Source organism: Synchiropus splendidus, chromosome 7, assembly GCF_027744825.2.
Source record: "Synchiropus splendidus isolate RoL2022-P1 chromosome 7, RoL_Sspl_1.0, whole genome shotgun sequence".
NCBI lineage: Eukaryota > Metazoa > Chordata > Actinopteri > Syngnathiformes > Callionymidae > Synchiropus > Synchiropus splendidus.
The window spans coordinates 26362852-26383221 of NC_071340.1; the positions used below are offsets into that span (position 1 = coordinate 26362852).

General features: G+C 47.0%; 1 protein-coding gene across 5 annotated transcripts in view; it reads right to left on the reverse strand.

Moving 5' to 3' along the window:
- The window catches only part of tncb (tenascin Cb), an 81373-nt gene that overhangs the window by 11211 nt on the left and 49792 nt on the right, over window positions 1-20370 (reverse strand). For all 5 annotated transcript variants that reach the window (XM_053870396.1, XM_053870394.1, XM_053870397.1 and 2 more), the window contains 9 exons: window positions 15107-15652; window positions 13405-14625; window positions 11434-11697; window positions 11240-11355; window positions 10685-10838; window positions 5783-6052; window positions 5393-5578; window positions 3273-3362; window positions 2477-2740 (listed from right to left, as the gene is read on the reverse strand). In XM_053870396.1, coding sequence (XP_053726371.1) covers window positions 2477-2740; window positions 3273-3362; window positions 5393-5578; window positions 5783-6052; window positions 10685-10838; window positions 11240-11355; window positions 11434-11697; window positions 13405-14625; window positions 15107-15593 — 3052 coding nt within the window. In that variant the 5' untranslated portion in view covers window positions 15594-15652. The remainder of the gene's footprint in view (window positions 1-2476; window positions 2741-3272; window positions 3363-5392; window positions 5579-5782; window positions 6053-10684; window positions 10839-11239; window positions 11356-11433; window positions 11698-13404; window positions 14626-15106; window positions 15653-20370) is intronic.

Here is a 20370-nt window from a genome sequence, read left to right on the forward strand (position 1 = left end):
GACTAGTGATGAGCTGATGAAGCTTCATGAAACAGTGTCCTCATCTTCAGAACTCAGTAGGTGGAGCCCCCTTGGTTTAAAAATGATGAGGCTTCATTGAAATGGCTGCTCATTGGCAAACATTTCAAAGCAGCTCAGAAAATGAGGACAGTGTTTCATGAAGCCTCAACAGCATATGACTATGTCAGACTCTTCTGAGACACTAGAGTTGTGAATGGCAGGCACCAGGTGATCAACAACTATTAGCTTTTCCTTCGCTTCACGTCTTGTTTCCCTCTCTGCGCATGCCACCACAAAATCCAGGCTCTGCTTGGGTAATGCGCTGCGACTCGTTTCTCATAGCGATGGACTGATGAGGCTTCATGAAACCTCAATGTTAGAGCTCAGTAGGTGGCGCCCTTTAAAAATGATGCTAGGCTTCATTGAAACGCCTGTTCGAAGCCAAACATTTCAAAGCAGAGAGTGCCATCCAGTGGGCTCAGAAAATGAGGACGTGTTTCGTGAAGCCTCACCAGCTCATCACTAGTTGTAGGAGTTCAGATTTGTTGCAAGAAACGTTGAACTGTGTTGCAGGAACTGCGATGAAGCAACACCCCAAACGTGTCACATTACCGTTCCCATATTGCAGCTTATCTCACATAATCCATCTCAAACTCTCGAATGCTGTCAGAATGCTGTCGGCCGTTTTTGTAGTGGGGCCAGTGGGCTTCTACTGTGCCTCACAGGTGGTGCCAGGGACTGTGAGCCCTCCATTCTATGGGCCACAGTGTGAAACACTCAATGGCCCATAGAACGCCTCTGATGAATTTCATGCATATTTAAATGCTTTAACTGGATAAAAACGTTTTCCATGTCTGGCTCTATCATGCACAGGCGGATCCGTGAGTCAAATGGGACTCCTCAGATATCACCACTGCCTCTGTGATACCTGCCATTTGACAATCACTCGCTCATGCTTCAACATAACCAGGCATTCGTCTTCAACAGAGGTTGTCCAACCTCAGTTGGAGCAGTGCACAGATCATGTCCGTGCATGCAGGACAGTGATCTTGCTTCTCCTCATGCATCATGCTCTCCACTGGAAACTAAGGTCAGCTGGACGTGAGGAACCCTGTCACCAGATAGTTTTGATTTCTTGGAGGAAATCAGAGTATCTGTGAACCTCAGCTGACCGTAATATCTCAAAAAATACATGCACAAACACGCACTGGACACTAAAAGGTCTTCAGCTTTCAAGTCTCAGAAAGACATCGTATCTGCGGCCTGAAACCATTTGGAAGCTTACACCCTGCCCCGTGGACCATCTCCGAGAGTTCAACACCACCATGTTTTTGTTTTGCTGTTGGAGCAGCGGAACCCCGGGACTCTACTCAACTCTACTCTACTGTTTGGGATTCTCATCTCCCTATTCATATGTTTCTACAGGACTCTGAAAGGACTGCCCTTATGCGCTGGTTCTGCTTCCAGACTGTAGGAAGTGCTCAGTGTTTGCTGGCCTCAGGGTTGAGCTCTGATTTTTCCAGATGTCCTGTAGATAGGATCAGACGTTAATAAATCCAGTACCACCGCGGATGCAGCCGCTGCTTCGACTCGAAAAAAAGTTGGGCGTCTTGTCAGGCAACTCCTAACTGAGGTGATGAGAAGGCTATGGAATTCACCTCACAACCTCGTGGAAGATTATCTAAGAACGCACGCACTCAAAAATGGTGGGCTTCATTTTTGTATTTTGAATTTTGCTGAACAGAATACTTCCCCTCAGGATGTTGTTGTGCATGTTGTCTGGAGTCATCGTATAATCTTGGTTTCCAGAACCAGATTTTGGCCTCCGATCGTAACCTCTCAACACCATCTCTCACCCTCCGTCGCCGTTGGTGTTGAGAGATGATAAAGGTCCGAGCTCAGCCTCGGGTCAGAGCACTGAAGACTTGGAGTCGCAGCATGTGGTCTTTTTATCAAACTGTGCCACAGATCATTACGGTCAAATCAGACATAACCAGAGGGGAGCAGGGCTCACGCCAACAATTACCACATGAATGAACACTAAGCGAGACCCACTGGCCCATTAACAAGCCCCTCCCCCCACCACCACCACAAAAACCCATGCTCTTACCAAGTGTTTCTACTTAAACTCACACAGGAAAGTCAAGTTACAGTAACCTTTCCTTGCATGTAATGGGCTGCCTGACTCTGTAAGGAGAAGCTTGTCTTGGAGGCACAGTGACCACAGCTTGAAAAACACACAGCAATCGAATTGTTGCTCTCTTCTGCGTCTGAAATTAAATACGCAGTTGAGAGACCAAAACCATCCCACATGCTTCAAATCCATAGAGACACTGACAATGATACAATTCATTGCTTGGTCTTGGCTGAGTTGACGGTTTCAAAAAAAGGTGGATGACGCCTTTAAATCCGAACACAGGAAACAGCTCTCTGAGATTTAGGTGTGGGATTCCGATTTTCAAGCCGCAAATCTGACCTGTAGGCGCTGAGATGGTGCTGGGGGCGCTGGTCCGCCGCCCTCTCTCTGCAGTGATGCTGAGTGTGTACAACATTCCGGGGCTCAGGCCTCTTAAGGTGTGAGTGTCCGAGCTGCTTGGAAGGACCTCCTCAGCCCTCTGCCCGTCTGCTGAGACGTGCACCAGCCTGTAGGAGTCGAACTTGGCCAGGGGCCGCTTCCACTCCACAATCATGGTGGTTTCAGTCACGACGGCGACGGTGAAGTCCTTGGGAGCATCCAGAGCTGACGTAAGAAAGAGGAGGAGAGGTGTGGGGTCAGCATTGCAAGGGTGGTATTTCCATACCGTCCATAGTAACATGGCCTTTCAGTCGCAGAAAGTGACGACGTTGGCTCCACACGTGCTCTTTTGACCCTTTGGTGCGACTACTGCCCTGTTGTTTTGGTTGGTTGGTTTGTTTTTGTGCATCACGCCAAACACAAGAGATGAATGAGGTTTATCATTCAATAAAATTACACTTCTCACTTACTGATTCAGATCTTCAATAGACAGATGAGGTTTCATGAAACAGTGTCCTGATTTTCACAGGCCACCAGATGACACTGTTGTAAATATTTGGACTTCAACAACTTATTCAGTGAAACCTCACATCATTTCCAAACTGAGCAACATCTGGTGGCCTCTGAAGATCAGGACACTGTTTCATCCACCCTGCAATACTGTTTCATGATGCCTCATCGACCATCACCAGTGTAGAACAACCAGCCCATTTGCTCGGCTCCAGCTGCTGCAGCTCCAATAGTGAAAACCTCTCACCGGTCACAGCGTTGGTGGTCGTCGGGAGGCTCTCGCGTTCGTCCTTCACCGCTGTCACTCCCATGCCGTACTCCGTGCCGGGTCTCAGACCTGCACCAGCCGACATGAACACGTCACTGTCATGCTGAAAGGCAACGTCACGTTTGGAGAGAAAATCCGACGGAGGTGTCGACCAATGAACTCTGGGAAGGCCGACCAGCTGTTTCTACCGCCCCCTCCTGCCTGCCACGAGATCATCTCACTTGCATAATAGCTTCCAACCTGAATTCACTTCACGGCGAGTGTAGAACACGCCTGTTGTGTTTGCATTGATAGAGCCACACGGCTCTTGTCGCGCAGCAGAGGAACGACTTGCTATGATACAGCAGGCGTCAGGGAGCCTTTGTTCCCAACAATTAAGCTTCCAATTCATTTATAAACTCCCACAGAGGTCAGCGCACACAGACTCCTGCAGCATGAAATTACACCTAATGCTCAGGAAACTCATTATCAATAAAATCAGGAGCGTGAAGGCAATTACAGATAATAACTGTGTGAAAGAAGAAGTGCTGAGGTGTGTGAAGAGGAGGGGGCCCCGGCTGCACGGACACTCCGCTTTATTTCCACGGGATGGGCCTCCCAAGGACAAAGGCTGGGGTCCAGACAAAGACACTCTCAGAATGTTTCTAGAAGTTTTTCTTCTCTCTCCTGGCGACTAATCTACAGGCAAACAGAAACAAAAACATCCGCCTCAAAGCGTTGAGCCTCACAGCTCCTGCTGCTCCGACAGATGAGAGCGAAACCTTGCTGGAGAAATAAGCTGAGTTGTTTCCCCATTTAAATTCTGAATGTCAACCCTCCCCTTGGGTGCTTTTCTCATAAAGCCAGCCCTTTATAGGTGGGCAAGCGTTTCATGGAACAAAACAAACAGTGCTGCAGCGCAACGGAGTCTATTAAAAACAAAGTGTCACAAGAATCAACATTTACTTTTCTAGTTAGTTGGGACTGTGTCAAGTGGCAACCCAGTGTCAACACTAGGAAAAAAACACTTGCTGTTTCAAACACCCCTGCCCTCCCCATCATTCGACACATTGGGGCGGGCTCCTGTCGCTCCGACAAATCACTTGTTTCACTTGGTATATATAGCACCTCCAGTGACCAAGCGTTTCGCTCACAGTGCCTACATGGGGAGGGGTCGGGCAGTCCCCCGCCTCTCACCCCAGAGCCTGTTTCGGGCTTCATTGCCCCACGTCTCCAGTCGGGAACACGTGGAAGAGATTGAGATGAGATTTTAGATTTAAAGATTATGGACCATGGGTAGGTGAGGTTTCATGACACAGCGTCCTGATTTTCAGAGGCCACCAGACGGCACTGTCTGCTGTAAAATGTTTGGACTTGACCCACTAATTCCATGAGGCTTCACGTCAATTCCAAACCAAGAGCGCCATCTAGTGGCCTCTGAAAATGAGGACACTGTTTCATCATCGTTGCATGATACCTCATCGACCCATCACTGGCCTGCAGGACTCCTAAGGCAGCTAGGAAATATCAGCAAGCCAAGTGGGCTACGGCTTTGACTGTCAGTAAGGTTTGGGGCGAGGTTGGGGAGATTTGTTACCTGGTTTAAACAAAAAATTCACAAGGGCCATGTTGACTGCAATAAGAGGCAATTTTGGGAGGTGGGCGGGAAACTTTCAGCACCTCCTTGATCCCTGTGACACCACTCCATTGAAGAGGCGGAGTCTAGGTCCTGGGGTCAGCAGAACTGGAGGAGGGTTCTGAAGCCACTGCCTTTTCACTTGGGCTGCTTCCTTGTCAACAACAGGGAGTTGAAATACTCATCTTTTTCCTGCATAGCTTCCAATCATTTAAACTGGCTGCCACCAGCTGTATTTCCAATAAACGCATCTAAAAATGCCAGTTTGTTGTCCTATTCATCAATTTCCACCCATCTGCAGAAAGTCTATTTGCTCTGAGGATTCTGTGTTTTTGACTCGAATCACAGTCTGTTGCCTTGGCAGCTTGTTTTTAAGGATTACAGCAGGACGTCGTGGCAGGGGAAGCGGTTGCACATGTTCAGAGAGCCAGAGTGTGCTCCATCCGCTGGGCTGACTTGTGTTTGAGGAGCTGGGTTGCAGTACCGGTAATGACGGCGTGCGTGGTCTCCTTGGCTCCTCGCGGGAAAAGCAGCTCTCCGTGGTCGCCTCCAGACAGAGGTCCATACTTGATGCGGAAGTTGTCCACCTGAGCTCGGCTGTTTTTCCACTCAAGGGTGATGCTCTCGTCCGTCAGGTCCACAACCTGCAGGTCTCTGGGGGCGTCCAAGTCTGCATCACAAACAAGCCCGGATTTCAGACATGACATCCATCACAGACCACTATGCGTCATTGTGTAGCGATAAAATTGAAGAATGCTGGGTAAAATATAGCCAGGCTTCTGTCCCTCACGGACGGTGGTGTTATGTCCACACAAACCTTAACTTTCAACTGTGAAACGTGTGCCGAGTCTACTGTAAAAATGCAGAGTCCCACCTGTGAGGAACGACTCGTAGACTGGGATGCTGCTGCGATCCCCTTTGCGAGCTGTCAGAGACACCTCGTACTGGGTGTCGGGGTTAAGACCTCCCATGTGGTACTGGCTGTCCGACGAAGAGAGCTCGACCACGTTGCGATCAAAAGGACTGGTGCTGGGTCCGTAGGAGATGCTGACTCCCTCCACGTCTGCAACGGGCTGGAACCAGGTGACCAGGGCTGTGGTGTCAGTCACGTCTCGCACATCCACCTGGCTCGGAGCATCGATTCCTTGTGATAGAAAGAAGGAGAGACATTACCCCCGATAAAAATGAGCAAATTTGAAGTTGGTGGCATGGTTTCAACTGGCAGAGTCAGATAAATGACACATTTATACTGAATTGAATTTGTATTTTGTCACAATAAACTCACCAAAATGCTTGAATATTTAACTTAAGGTTTATATATCGGAAAATGGACAGTTAATACATTCTGTTACAGGACTGGTTCAGAATCCAAAGGGAGCGCAAGAGGAGGACAATAACAAAACTGAGTCCAACTTTAACGCGACAAAAAGTCCTTCACTGGGAAGGACAACGAAGCTCAACTTGACTGAGCTTTTCTTGACTTGACGCTCAGACTTGGCAACAAGATTGTGCACTTGGACAAGGAACACAGGGGCAGTGGGGCAGAAAAAGAAGCCACACACATTTTCCAAATCTCAAGCATCGGTTAGAGACACATTAAGATCAAAAGTCCATGATCGCCACTAAAAGATTCTGCCTCACGTTTTACCGGAAGAATTCTGACAGAGAAATCATCATGACCGAATGACAGCATCGTGTTTGCTCCTTGCAGAACTAAATTGCGTCGCCCGGACATATGAAAGTGACGTACCGGGTGAGTAGGGCGTCTGATCGGAGCGAGATTTATAGCCATCAATTCAGTAAATCTAAAAATGTCCTACTTTGATTTTGGGAATAAAGTTCCAGCTTTATTAAAGCCATTTCAAAGTTGTGGAAGCAAAAGTTGTAGTGTTTGGTCTGCAGCCACTGTGGAAGAACGACTCTCCAAAGGCTGCGGCGATGCATTCTTGATCTGTTTTATTCTTTTTTTTTATTGTAGATATTACTACAGCATAAGAATGACCTATGTCCAACATAAATGTTTTCGTTTTAAAAATTCATTCAGACCCAGCGAGGATGCAGACGCTAAATAAAAGCAAGTATCTACTTGTGAATTCAGTTTTGCCTCCTCTTCAGGGTGTTTTACTGGTGTAACATTCACAAGTATCTCAACACAGGTGCTGGGGTATGTGACAGCATTTATTTATGAGGAGATTCAAACTATTTAGCGATTTCCACAGCATGAAGGACGCCTGTTCAGCAGTGCCCAAATTGATTTGTCACACTCAAGCAACTTCAGCAAAGTCAGGCTTCTGCGGCGGAGTGATAAAACAGAGCATCTGCATCTGAGCCCGACACAGATCTGGCTGGAGGAGGTTTCTAGCGTGTCACTTGTGTCATGATGCAATTCTCCAGGGAGGTCTGGCTGCTTGACTGACTCACTGGGGTGGGTGGGGTGGTGTTGGGGGGGCGAGGTGGCCCAGCCGCTGGGGCTGAATAAACATTATTAACCCTTGCTGGATACTAATCCCACAGGTTTGCACAGCAAGGCAGAGAAATAAGTGGCAATATCAGAGTGAGCAGCAGGAATTATGCGGTCCATATTGCAAGGCGTGTTGACACAAGCGCACCTGGTCTCCTCGCACAGATAATACCATGGAGAAGAGGTTCACAACCTCATATAGGGCGACGGAACGGATGTATATTTCAGAGGCATCACTAGTCAACCACCAAAGGTGGAGCAAAGCAAGCCGAAATATGGATAGAATGCTGAGTGAGTCTTGCATTTTGAGTTGAACTGTGAGTGGGACTCATCAACTGAAACAATCAGGTGACTCCAAAATGTCATATTGTTATTACCGTAGATTACAGACGATAAAGTGCACCAGAAAATTAGCCTCAACAACTAAATGTAAGAAGGAAAACAGATCTTGTTCATCCATGAGCTACATCAGACTATAAGCCGCGGGTGCAGTGGTGCTGTCTGCAATGTAGAAAGGCTTTAAAATTCATGAGGATGACTTGTAAACTAGTTTGGAAAACTGCCTCCACTGACTCATGAATCACACTGGAATCACCAACTCCTGTCTTTTATTGACATTAAACCTCCAAATGTGTCCCAAGTTCCAACACCACAGCTGCTCTCAGCTGCTGCTTCTCGCCTCCGCTCCGTCAGGAGATCGACTCTGTGGGCAGAGCCGCAGACACGCATGCGAAACAGTGCATTTTCAATGCTTTAAGGTCAATAGAACAACGGTGATGTCATCGGTTTCATTCATCCTTGTATAAGGGTTCAGGCCGCGAGAAACTGTAGCAGCTTATAGTCTGGAAATTAATAGCTCTTGTAGCAGTGGTGTCAAAGAGAGGTAGACAAACGCTCTCAAGTCAGTGGTGAAGGTAGCAAAAGCCTTCATTCATCATGACGTCATATATTGCTCCAACATGACCGGATCACCGTGCAAAGCAACGCAGTACATGACTGGGATACTGGGATTTAAAAAGCGCCAGACTTCAAAACGCCTTTCCTCTGTGCACTGAAGCTTAAGGTTTGATCCTTGACGTTAAGAGACACACCTGCTGAAACATCATGCAGTTCATGGATTGACTGCATTAGCATTCACCACATCTCTTCAGACAGATGTCCTCAAGCTGCAGATCCTTCTGAAGCTTGCACATATATGTCTATACATATATTCAGCACCAGTGTTTAGCTGCCTGCTTCCACTGATACGCCATGCAAATCCCTCAGACTTGATATGATCTTGAATGAAAATGCTTTTAGCATTGCGCCACTTTGATGTGAGGCTACCGTCGTTTCCATTGAAAGTAGGTCAACTTTGGGAGTCTTTAGGGTCACTTCTCTGACTGGAAGATTGAAAATGGGATACAACTCAGGGTCCATTTGATACAAAAACATATTAATGCGCAATAATAAACAAGCTAAGTCCCATCCAGGAAGTGAGAGCATGGAACAGGAAATAAAAATAATGCATCACAGCAGGTCACTCGTGGATAGGGGAGGTTATTGTTTTAGTCAACAATTATTAGGGACCAAACTGAAACAAACTGAAACAACACTGCCAGGGTTAGGTTCCTTGCTTGCAGTGCAGTGCTGGGGTCCAACCACATATAGTTTAACTTACCGGGTGTCAGCTGAAACAAGAAGCATCAGACCGACAATCTTCTGACTACAGTCTTGAGACACCGGTTCAGCTGCGGATCTGAACTGCTTGCATCAGAAACCGGCACCAGCCTGGCACTTTGAGGACCAGTTTGAAGACGCCTTGAGCCAAGCACTGAAGACCACAACCACCAGTTGCTTTCCTCACGCACAATCTGTACTCTGCACCTCCAGCGAGCACGGTCAAGGCTTGGTGATGCTACTGCCACCTGTGTCCGACCAAACTCATTGCAAATTACATTGATAGAATACATGTAGGGCAATAATAATCCAGAAAAAACCCCAAAACATAAATACAAAAATAATGATTAACTGGTTTTACATATTTAATAAGCGGGGGGAAAAGATCAGTTATGTTTAATGAATCCTAAAACACATAGCAAACATTCCTCCATATTAAAGACATTTTGACTCCATCAACACGTGGCGGATTAAGCTTCAGCCGATGGCGGTTATTAAATTAGAGTTGAATGAGGAGCTCAATACGCCTGTTGAATCTAGGTTACTGAAACGAAAGCGTCCCAGGGGTCGAGTGTCGAGACAGCCCTTTAAGAAAATAGACGTTTAGCAATTTCAACAAGAGGAAAAAGAAATGCGTTAACACAAAGAGAGCTGGCTGCTAATCTCCCCTGCAGCTAGACTCCGACATTTGATGATGATGGATTCAGAGGACCGCAACCCACCGCCGAGTGAGTCTTTTTCAGCACCAGCTACAGCAGCAGCCCATAAAATGTCAACAGCGCCAAAAATCCATAGCTCTTTTCACTGCGCCTGCTAAATCACAACAACGTGAGGAGGAGAGCTAATAGGCTAATCCCTCAGTGGCGCTGAGTTTCAGTCCTGTGGGCCGCAGGGTGAGTCCATTTATCCACTGGGAGAAACTTCTTATCATATGCTTTAATGAGGAGGCCGCTTCCTTATCTATGGAGTTTAATGAGTCGGTAAAAAATTGCGGGAGAAGTTCATCAGGAGTTCGCCGTGGATCGCCACTCATACGTGATGACAATTAGAAATAGGAGTTTATGTTGAAGAGCGGCTCGCAGCGTTCCTGCACAACAGGAGATAATATTTCTGTCACGTTCTGAAACCTCAACCAAGTCAACCTCACTTGGCTTCTGACAATCCTTATGATGAGCATCCATGCCAATCCGAGATGAAGCGAGCAGATAAGCAAGTATTTTGTGCCAGTTTTCAGTCAGGTTTTCGACCATATTACCTTTGTGTCCCCACCAAACTCACCAGCATCCCCCTCATATAACACAGTCTTTACCATTCTTCCGATCATGTTGACTGGTTTCATACAACTTTGGTTAATATGGTCAGTTATGTTTGATGGATAACACAAGTGATTTTACAACACAATATCCAGATTTATGTGTTAATTGTTTATACGTGGGACACGGCATGACACGGTTTGGTGTTGACGTCCTCACAATGGGAGTGAGGATGTGTTGTTTGTGCGTGACTTAGGGTCACGGTCGTCCTCAGCCTTGAGTCATAGGCACAAAGTGGTTCCAATAAGCCTGATTCCTAAACACTGCTAAAAGGTCGAAACACTTTTTCAGGTCAGGAGCAGAGAAAGCGGTGAGCATAGCTCAAACTGGCCAGAATACTCACTGGTGAAGATGTTCTTCGAAGCTGGCGGCCCACGCGTCTTGTTCTTCACCACTTCCAGCTTGACCTCATACTCCTGGCCCGGTCCCAGGCCCGACTGCTCAAAGGTGGTCTCCGGACGGCCAAGGGAATTAAGAATCTCACCATCCTCCTCTTTCTGCCAACAGAGGGAAACACAGCCATCACCACAAAGACGTACCCTGACGTCATGTGTGGAACCAATGGTGGAGAAAATGGCTGCCTGGGTGGTGTCCGAACTCAAGCTCTGACAAGGATCTGCTTCACAGATTTAAGGTGATCTAAAGAGCAACGTTAGCAGAGGCCCAAGGAAATACTCAATTAGAGAAATAGGTTGTTGAACAAAGCAGCAGTCGAGCTTCTGCGGTGTTGCTGGGTGAAAGTATTTTCCGCACTTGCTCTTCTTTTTTATTAAATGTCTTTAGGGCTACAACTGAAACTATGGCTTCAATGGGCTGAGTCAAAATAAAGACTGTTCATGAGGGTCTGCAGTTAGACCTTCTTCTCATGCACATCGACATGAGGGGCCACAGGACTCACTGTGTTCCTGAAGATGAGGTTCCAGCCATCGAAGGGAATGTCCAGTGGATCCCACTCCACCTCTACAGAAGTCTCTCTCACCGCCTTGAACTTAAGTCCCTCAGGCTCAGGGAGATCTGGAATCCAAATCAATTGACAGAATGAGTACGTTGTTCAAGGCGTCATTGATTCAAGGTCACGTCTGTGTCGCCTACGTGTTGCGATCCGAGCGCTGACTGGGATGCTTCTCTTGTTATTGAGAACCGCATAGACACTGATCAGGTACTCCACTCCGGGCTCAAGCTCTCGGATCGTCGCCATCTTCTGGTCTCCAGGAACACGTACGTCCAGCTCAAGGCCGCCGACGGCAGTCGGAACGTAGGTGATCAGGTACTCTGTCACACGCATCTCATTGTCCCAGGTGAGGTCCACTGTCTCGGGTGAGACTTCCACCACAGTCAGGTCTTTGGGTGGTGACACTACAAAGAAGGTACAAATGAATCTTTTGTTTGAAAAGCCTTGGGGTCATAAAGCCACCTCATGATAAAGAGTGGGAGGAACGAATGATCTTTTCACTATTCAAATGAAAAAATGCCATCAACTTCTGGGACAGAAAAATGACTCGTTCAATTCACAAAAACATGGGGAGAATTACACACTGTTACAGCCTTTGCAGAACACCACGACCTCACATAGCTGATAAGGATGCAAACCCCTGACAAATGTGACGCACTGTGGCGTCTTCTTCTCACGACAGGTGTCTCAGCTGCCTCCAAACTTCTCTTTAGTTCATTCATCCCATTGGTCCCTCACTCTACTAATGACTGTCTTTATGTGTCAGGCCTCATATTCCCCAAACCGACCACATTATCAAGTCAAATTCCATTGTAATATTAGGCTTTACCTTTCCCTACCTTTGCAGTCTGTTCATGATTAATTAAAGTTTTATATGGCCTTACTGACTTTGATTTTAAGTCCCATTTATGCTCAACATTACGCACGGATATGAACTCCTTCTATGAACGAGCCTTCTGTTTGTGCTCTGCGTCCACTTTCTCTGTATTTCTCTGTAAGCTTACGGATAGGGATCAAACGGAGCAGTACCACCGGGAACCATGGGGGGCAGTGTTTCCCGATACATAGCCATAAATGAGACAGGAAGAAGCCAATAACAATGATGGAAACTCTCCGTCCTCCAGTGGCCATATATTTCACCTCCTCACCGACCACCTCCTCCTACAACGCTGCATCTGTTTCCTCTTTTGTGCCAGAGCTACAGGATCACTGCTGACTCCACAGTCGCCATGTTGGTTTTGGAATTTTTTGTTGTCATAAACTTTCTACTCTGGGCTGCTCCCCCTGGTGGAAATGTGGAAGAACGACAATACTAATGTAACGAACGCACTGAAACATGTGATCACTGGCGGTAACATCACTTGAGAAGGACAGGTACATTTTAGTACATAAAGGTGATCGTCTTTGGGACATAATATTTGTCCATAAGTTGAGTTGTTGGGAGTCAAGTGTTTCATACATAAATGTATATTTAGATATGTTCTTGTGCTACCAACTTTAGTTAAAAATGAACTTCAGGACCAAATATATGGCTGTCCCTTTCGGGATCCAGATAACCCATGAAAGTGTCTAGAGGACGCTGAAAACAGATGGGCACTCGAGGGGAAGCTTTGCGAAGGGCACTACAGTAGTGTGCAGTAATTGGGTACAGTGACTGCTCTGACATTGACAAATGAAAATTGAATAAAGACACAGACAGTCAAGAGGAAGGTGAGCGAGCCACGAGTGACGAAGACACAGGAATGTATCTTCTTTGTGTTTCACCAATTCCCATCAGGGAATGCCAAGTCAGCCTCCACCTCCTGAATCCATCTTGATCTTTCTTTACCTGTCCTCTTCTTGTCCTCCTTTATCACATGCACTTGCATTTCTCATTCCTCGTCCAACATGTTGCCTGTCTCTCCTCTACACCTGTCCAAACCATCTTTCCTCCCTGTGTTTGTTTCCAAGGAGAACTTAAAGAGAAACCCACCAAAGTGGTCTTTGGTCTTATGGAACAATCCTTATTGATTGATCAAGGATTAACCATAACCTTATCAAACGCACCAGAATCGAGGTTTGGTTTTCAAAGCTCTTGTCTTATCGAATAGCTGGAAAGACACCTGTCTTACCTTCAGAGCAGTCCTCCCCGGTGAAGCCTTCGTCACAGACACACACTCCATTCTCACAGCGTCCCTGGTTTAGACAGTCAGCCGGGCACGTCAGTATGGAACAGTCGGGTCCCGTGAACCCTTCGTAGCACACACATTCCCCATCGTTGCAAAAGCCTCTGTCAAGGCAATTCTTGGGGCACGTCTTTTCACTGCAGTCCTCTCCAGTGAAGCCCTTGTGGCAAACACATAGTCCATTGACACAATGGCCACGATCCTGGCAGTTGTTCGGGCAGGTCAGCTCTCCGCAATCTTTGCCGGTGAAGCCCACAAAACAGGCGCACTTGCCGTTGATGCAGTGCCCTCGTCCCAGACAGTCTTTAGGGCAGGTCTTGATGCTACAGTCCTCACCAGCGAAGCCTTTGTCGCACAAGCACTGTCCGTCGACACACTGACCGCGGTCATGGCAGTTGTTGGGGCAGGAGAGCGCACCACAGTCCTCACCTTGGTATCCTTCATTGCATACACACTCTCCATTGATGCACTGTCCCCTGTTGCTGCAGTTTTCCGGGCACGACAGCACAGAGCAGTCTTCACCCTCGAATCCCGGATCACAGATACACTTTCCATTGAAGCAGTGGCCTCTTTCATTGCAGTTGCCTGGGCATGTGAGCTTTGAGCAGTCCTCCCCGCTGTAGCCCGTTTGACACACACATTGGCCGTTGACACACATGCCTCGGTTGTTGCAGTTTCCAGGACACGTCAGCTCACCGCAGTCTTCGCCTGTGAAGCCGTCGTCGCAGTAGCAGGTACCATTGATACACCGGCCTCGGTCGTAGCAGTCATTCGGACAGATGAGCTCGGAACAGTCGAAGCCAGTCCAAGGCTCGGCGCAAACACACTCGTCATCGATGCAGCGCCCGCGGCCCAGGCAGTTGTTGAGGCAGTTTGTCTGCGAGCAGTCTTCACCAATGAAACCCTCCTCACACATGCAAGACCCCTCCACGCAGTGGCCATAGTCGCCGCAGTCGAGCAGGCACAGCTCCACCCCGCAGTCGTCGCCACCAAAGCCCTCGAAGCATTCACATTTCCCGTCGATGCAGCGGCCTTGGTCTTGGCAATCGTTGGGACATTCTGGCTCCGTACAGTTGGGACCCTTCCAGCCAGGCTCACATACACAAGCGCATGTCTCTGCACTCCAGTTACCACGGCCATTGCAGTAGGGTTTTGTGGACACTTCACCTGAAAGACAAACAGGGGGAAGTTAGCGGTCTGTTTCAAATGCGGTTCCGCCGACTGCAAGTGCACAGGCCAGTCGAGGGTAAGTTCCATGCACCCACTATCCCCCTCCAGAAAGAGAAGGAGGGGTCAGCCACAAGGACCAGTCCCAAGATTTGTGGGGTGAAATGAAGCGGGGTCAAGTTCAGCCTCGTGGTCAGGGTTAGGGTTGAATTAGGGTTGAAAAAATAGAACATTTCATTTATGTTACAGCGTCATGTGTTTTCCAGGTTGCTGCAACCACTCCAATATTGGGGTGGCATCCTGTGTTAAAACTGTGAGGGCTGTTGCAGTAGAACAGCTCAGCTCAGCCCATATTTCCAGTTGCACACCAAATGATGTTTTGTCATCTCGGATGGCGTCTTAGATCCATTTGCAAGAACTGAATGACTTGCAAGAACTAAATTGAATTTTGGGCAAGTCCTCTGTTGTGGGAGGCACCCACCTGTAACCTGAGCTCCGCAGCACCCGGCCCCGCTCGCACACTGCTCTCTCAGACTGGACAGCTCAGACTCCAGCATCTCCAGCCTGTTCAGGATGTCCTTGATGTCCGGCAAATGGTTGTCACAGCCGCATGCCTGCTTAGGGATGTTGATGCGGTGGGTGAACACGATCTGATTGTCTCCATCCACAGTATGTTCCATATGCTCCGTGTTCTGCATGTCCACTGGGCCGTCGTGATGCTTGAGCTCGGTGGCGCCGGGCGAGTCAAGGTCAACGGAGCACAGGGAAGTGGTGGGGACGTTGATGTTGTAGACGTGGTTGAACACAACGGGTTGGTCCGGATTGGGCAGGGTCAAGTTCTCCTGTGTCTTTTTGGGCATCAGCGCCTCTCTGCGGTGACGGATCACCTTCTTCACCAGGCCGGCGCTGCAGAGCTGGAGGACCAAGGCGGCGGTGAAGCAGCCTCGGAGGATGCTTTTCATCCCCATGTCGACACGCTGGGACACTGATCACGGTTCAAGTCCAGTCGCCGAGCTGTTGCTGAAACCTGAGAAGCACATTGAAAAGTTCAGTTTCTTTCAATTTTGCCCAAAATGTCTGCAGAATATGACCACATTTTGCTATAAATGCAATGGAAGTTGGAAGTTATATCCCAGTGGAAAAAAGAAAACACTACTACTTTTCATTGTTGTGTAACTGGACATATCTTCCAAGTGCATTATTGACTTGGATGAAAGGTTCAGAAATATGATGATGGTCCGTGGTTAGGGTCACCAGACATAATTCTCTTGTTGAAAGGAAGTGTTTATTTACAAAGTTGCCCCCTGAAAAGCATAATATTTACCAAAATATAAGTAAATAAATCTCAGACAAACATAACCTGGCACACCACTCTGCCAGCTGTCACATGACATCCTGCCTACCTGGACTCTATCTCTCAACCAAGACTTTTCCATCACTCTCTCACTTCACTTCAGCATGAAAATGAATCTCACCGGGTCCTAGTGACATCCAGTTCTATGAAGAAAGAAATACATCTCCGGCTACCATGATCACGGCCCAACCAACCCCAAGTTTCCAGATCCCTGAAGGCATCACTGAGATGATAAAACCGGTGGTGTTTTGCTTTGGTTTTTCTAGTGTTGGGTAGATGAGGTGAGACAGTGTTGCAGGGTTGATGAAACAGTGTTCTCATTTTCAGAGGCCACTAGGTGGAGCTCTTGGTTTAGAAATGATGTGAGGTTTCATTGAATGAGTTGTTCAAGTCCAAGCATTTTGCAGCAGACAGCGCCATCTGGTGGCCTCTGAACATCAGGACACTGTTTCATGAAGCCTCATATGGACATCACCAGGTTTTGCCTTTGATCTGGGGGCCACATGGTGAGTGACACGCACTTAAACACAACTTAAAGCAGCTAATCTAGAATACCTAAGTAACAGTACTTGCCAGTGTGTTTAATGTGTTGTTGTAAAGGGCCTGTAAAGAATGTAATGCAAACAAAACGCACATTAACTTAACAACTCCAAATAAAGGTGCATAATTGGACAAATGGAGTGATGCTCACACACACACACATTTACTATGATGGGAATGAAGGTAGAAACATCAACACCTGGGCGACACATATCTTGTACTAAGGAGCTGAGACAGTTTGAATCGAAGCCAAACAAGAACTGAGCACATTCTGAATGTAAATCCAGTCCAGTTTATTGATAGTTAAATCAATGCGGTTCATATTCACAGCTCAATCGATGCCTCTTCCCGAGTCGCTCCATGTCCAATGATTTATGAGCATCGTGGAGAAGAAGGGAAAATGGATTCACCTTGTTTCAGACGCGTGTGCTGTGTCTTTTCAGCTGCTACTTGTTTTACTTTACAGATCTTCCTGGAGCTCCAGGTAAAACATGATCTTCATCTTCGACGGCTCACTTTGTTACGTTCCTTATCAAGAGAAGAAAAAACCTGGCGCGGTCATTTCCATCTCCACGCTCCAACCACCTGACCCCGGCATCTCACCTCACAGTCGCACTTCTCCGCCTGGTGACTACAACTGTGTTTGTCAAACCCTGCACACCTCCACGTCTGGTGCAGAATTCATCACCTCTTCCGGCGCTGCTCTCTCCCACACATCATCGTACATCCAGAAAACAGCTGCTGGCTGACAAGGCCGCCACATTCATAACCCTCTCTCTTTGGACCTCTTATATCATGACAGAATTCTAACACAAAATAGAGTTGTGTAACCCTCTCACAACGGAGTTATGACAGGCAACTTTTGGTTTTGTTTTGGACCTCAGTCAGCTAAAATATTCTGCACACACCTGTTACCTTCACTCTGAATTAGGTCGTGTCCTTGTCTCAGATGCCACTGCACACACACACACACACACACCTACACACACACTCACCAGGGAGTGCAGACGGTTTGACACTTTTGGAAGTTGCCTTTTCCATTTAAAAAAAAAACATGACTTTGAGCGGCGCTGACCTGAATAGCAGCATGACATAAGCACGGCTGGTCCTTTTGGGACGACCCTTATAATGGAGCTGCTTTCACTGTCCGTGTTGGGAAGGTTACGGCACACAACCCCGTAACACCTGCAGGGCAGCAGTTCCCCTCCTCTTTCTGTGAAGATCACAACCCGAGCTGACAGATTAATACGGGTGTATGGCTCAACCATCTGTGAGCCGCCCGTAAAAGCCCGACCGTCTGAGACTCCCCTGTTACCTGCAAAGTGGCCGCTCAGCATTCCTGCGCAGATTTTCCGACACCCACAGAGTTCTCTGGCGTCCCTTAACTTGATTTTTCTTTCACTACACACCCAGGGATTGGATTACATTAAAAGGTCTACTGGAAAGCAGCGCTGAGTTTGCAACTCCAAGCAAACACCCTGCCGTTACCAGCAATCGTGTTTAAAATGTTGACAAGGACTGGAGTCTTTTCTGTCAGATCCATTGCTGTGCATCAAGTGCCTCTGTGCATTTGCTTCAGCTGGCATGGGGCAGGACGAACGCCACAAATATATTCAGGTCTTATGTTGCATGGTCTACAGGAAAGTACACCCGGCAACATATGTATTAGACATAACTCAGACCAAACAATAGGGGCAGTGTTTGTGAGCATGCTACGCCATATTTGTGAGGACCAAGTATTGACAAACCACCTTCTTGTGAGGACATTTTGGCCTGTCCTCACAAGGTTTAGAGCAGTGATTCTTAACCATAGGACCGGGGCCTTCTAGAGGGCCGCCAAGTTTCTTTTTGTTTTACACCTTTGGGCCATGAGGCTCACAAGATGCTCACTTTTAATCCATGAGCCATGTATGGTGGCAGTAGGGAGTCACTGAACTGACTTGACAGCTGCACATCTGTGATAGTGACCAACTATGGAGAAGTTCTTGAGAAGAAACAATGATGAAGAAAGTGATGGCGCCCCCACCAGGAAACACTGTTCATGAAAGCACCTGTTGAAGTAGTATTGAAAATTAATAACATTTTATCACGATACTTTCATTTAGACTTCTTTGGACTTAAAATCTATTATTTTTATGTTATGATATTCAGACACAGTTTGATCATATTTATTTTATTCTGAATTTTATTCTGTTTTTCCAATTTTCCCAACAGTTTGTATCAAGTGTATTTTTTTTTCTTTTGTTTTGTTTTTTTTTTTTTTTAGTAAATTTGATGAATATGACCTGCACCTGGTTCTGCAGCTGGTTGGACTTTTCCATGACAAATAAATATCTTTGCGGTGATCACATGGTTTCATGTCGTTTCAGTAGATTAAATATGGTTATTGATCACAAATGAAATCAAGAGTCATGAATCAGTTCTATTACTTGACCTGGGAGCATTTGCTCTGGGAAAGTTGGGCCCCAAGATCAGAAAGGTTAAGAAGCCCTGGTTTGAGGGTTAAAACCTCATTAAAATGAATTCATTTTAAATGGGTTTCAGTTTGGTTCAGAGTCCTGGTTTGTCTGTTTTGGATGGTTGGGTTTCAGCGGAGAGGCTGGGGAAAGGGTTATGTGTCCAACAGTTGAAGATGTAGAAAATGCCTTTTATTTTGTGCAAAGTTTGACACACTTGACAATGAATGAGGATCATTTGCAGAAGACAATGTCTTTGTTAGGATGCACCAAAGTGAAAATGCTTGGCTGAAAAAACAAAAATGACTATTGCCACCAAAAATAGATGCAACTGCCACCGTGTTCTTTGTTGGGGCGGAGGAGACCAGCGTTGGTCATGTGACCTATAGTGTGCCAGCGTTAGGCTATTCAGAAATGAGACCTCGCCATTCCACAATTTCAGAGGCTACATTTCCTGCTGTGGATAAACGCAGGTATTACACAGCTCTGAGTGAGACTGGGCCACAACAGAGGCTGCAAACTCAAAGAGCTACTACGCTACTTTTATGATCGCCACTGCAATTATGGCTGGGACTGAGTGCAAAACTCACAAAAACCAATGCGTCGCAGTCACATATATAGTAGAGTATAGTCACCAACAACAAGATTCCAAAAACACTGACATTCAAACAACGTAAAAGGAAATGAAATTCAAAACATTTTGTTTCCAAACTTCAACTTGGGCCTTTTTCCAACTCAAACTCTTCCACCAATGAATATTTGTTGAATCGCTATTAATTTGTTTCAAAAACTTTGGATATAAAACTACCTACAGACCAAACATTGTCCTCCCTTCAGTTCCCTAGTTTCTTTTAGTTTTTTCTGTTCACCTGTTTTCTTCCTTCATTCTCATTCTCTACACCCACCGTTGCCACGATCACACGCTCACGTGCATCACACTGGTGGATAACATTTGATGAAGTGCCGCTCCCCAAACAAGAGTGAAGCACCAGCAGCGTGGTCGGCCCTGCTCCACAGCTGTGCTGCCATCTGCAGAGCATGAGTCAGTGATGGTGTTCTCAGGGCCAGAGGTTTTCTCCATGCGGATGTGAATGAAAGGTTGGATTGTGCCGAGCAGAGACACAGTGGAAAACCAACCCACAGATCATTAACAATGACATGGTGAACACTGGAGTTCTGAGAGTTCATTATCAAGCTTCCGTCAGGCGCCGCAGCTTTGAGAGAAGACAAGTGAACGAGCAAGTCTACGTTTCCACCTGTCACAACTGTCACCAGCTGCGGTCTTCTCACGGCGCGTAGAGATCCGACCCAGGTTTCCCGTCTTGCTGCAGCCCTGACTTTATGTAATTGCTCTGCTGGATTTGTCAGAAACGCTGACAGAAAGGTTTTCCTCCC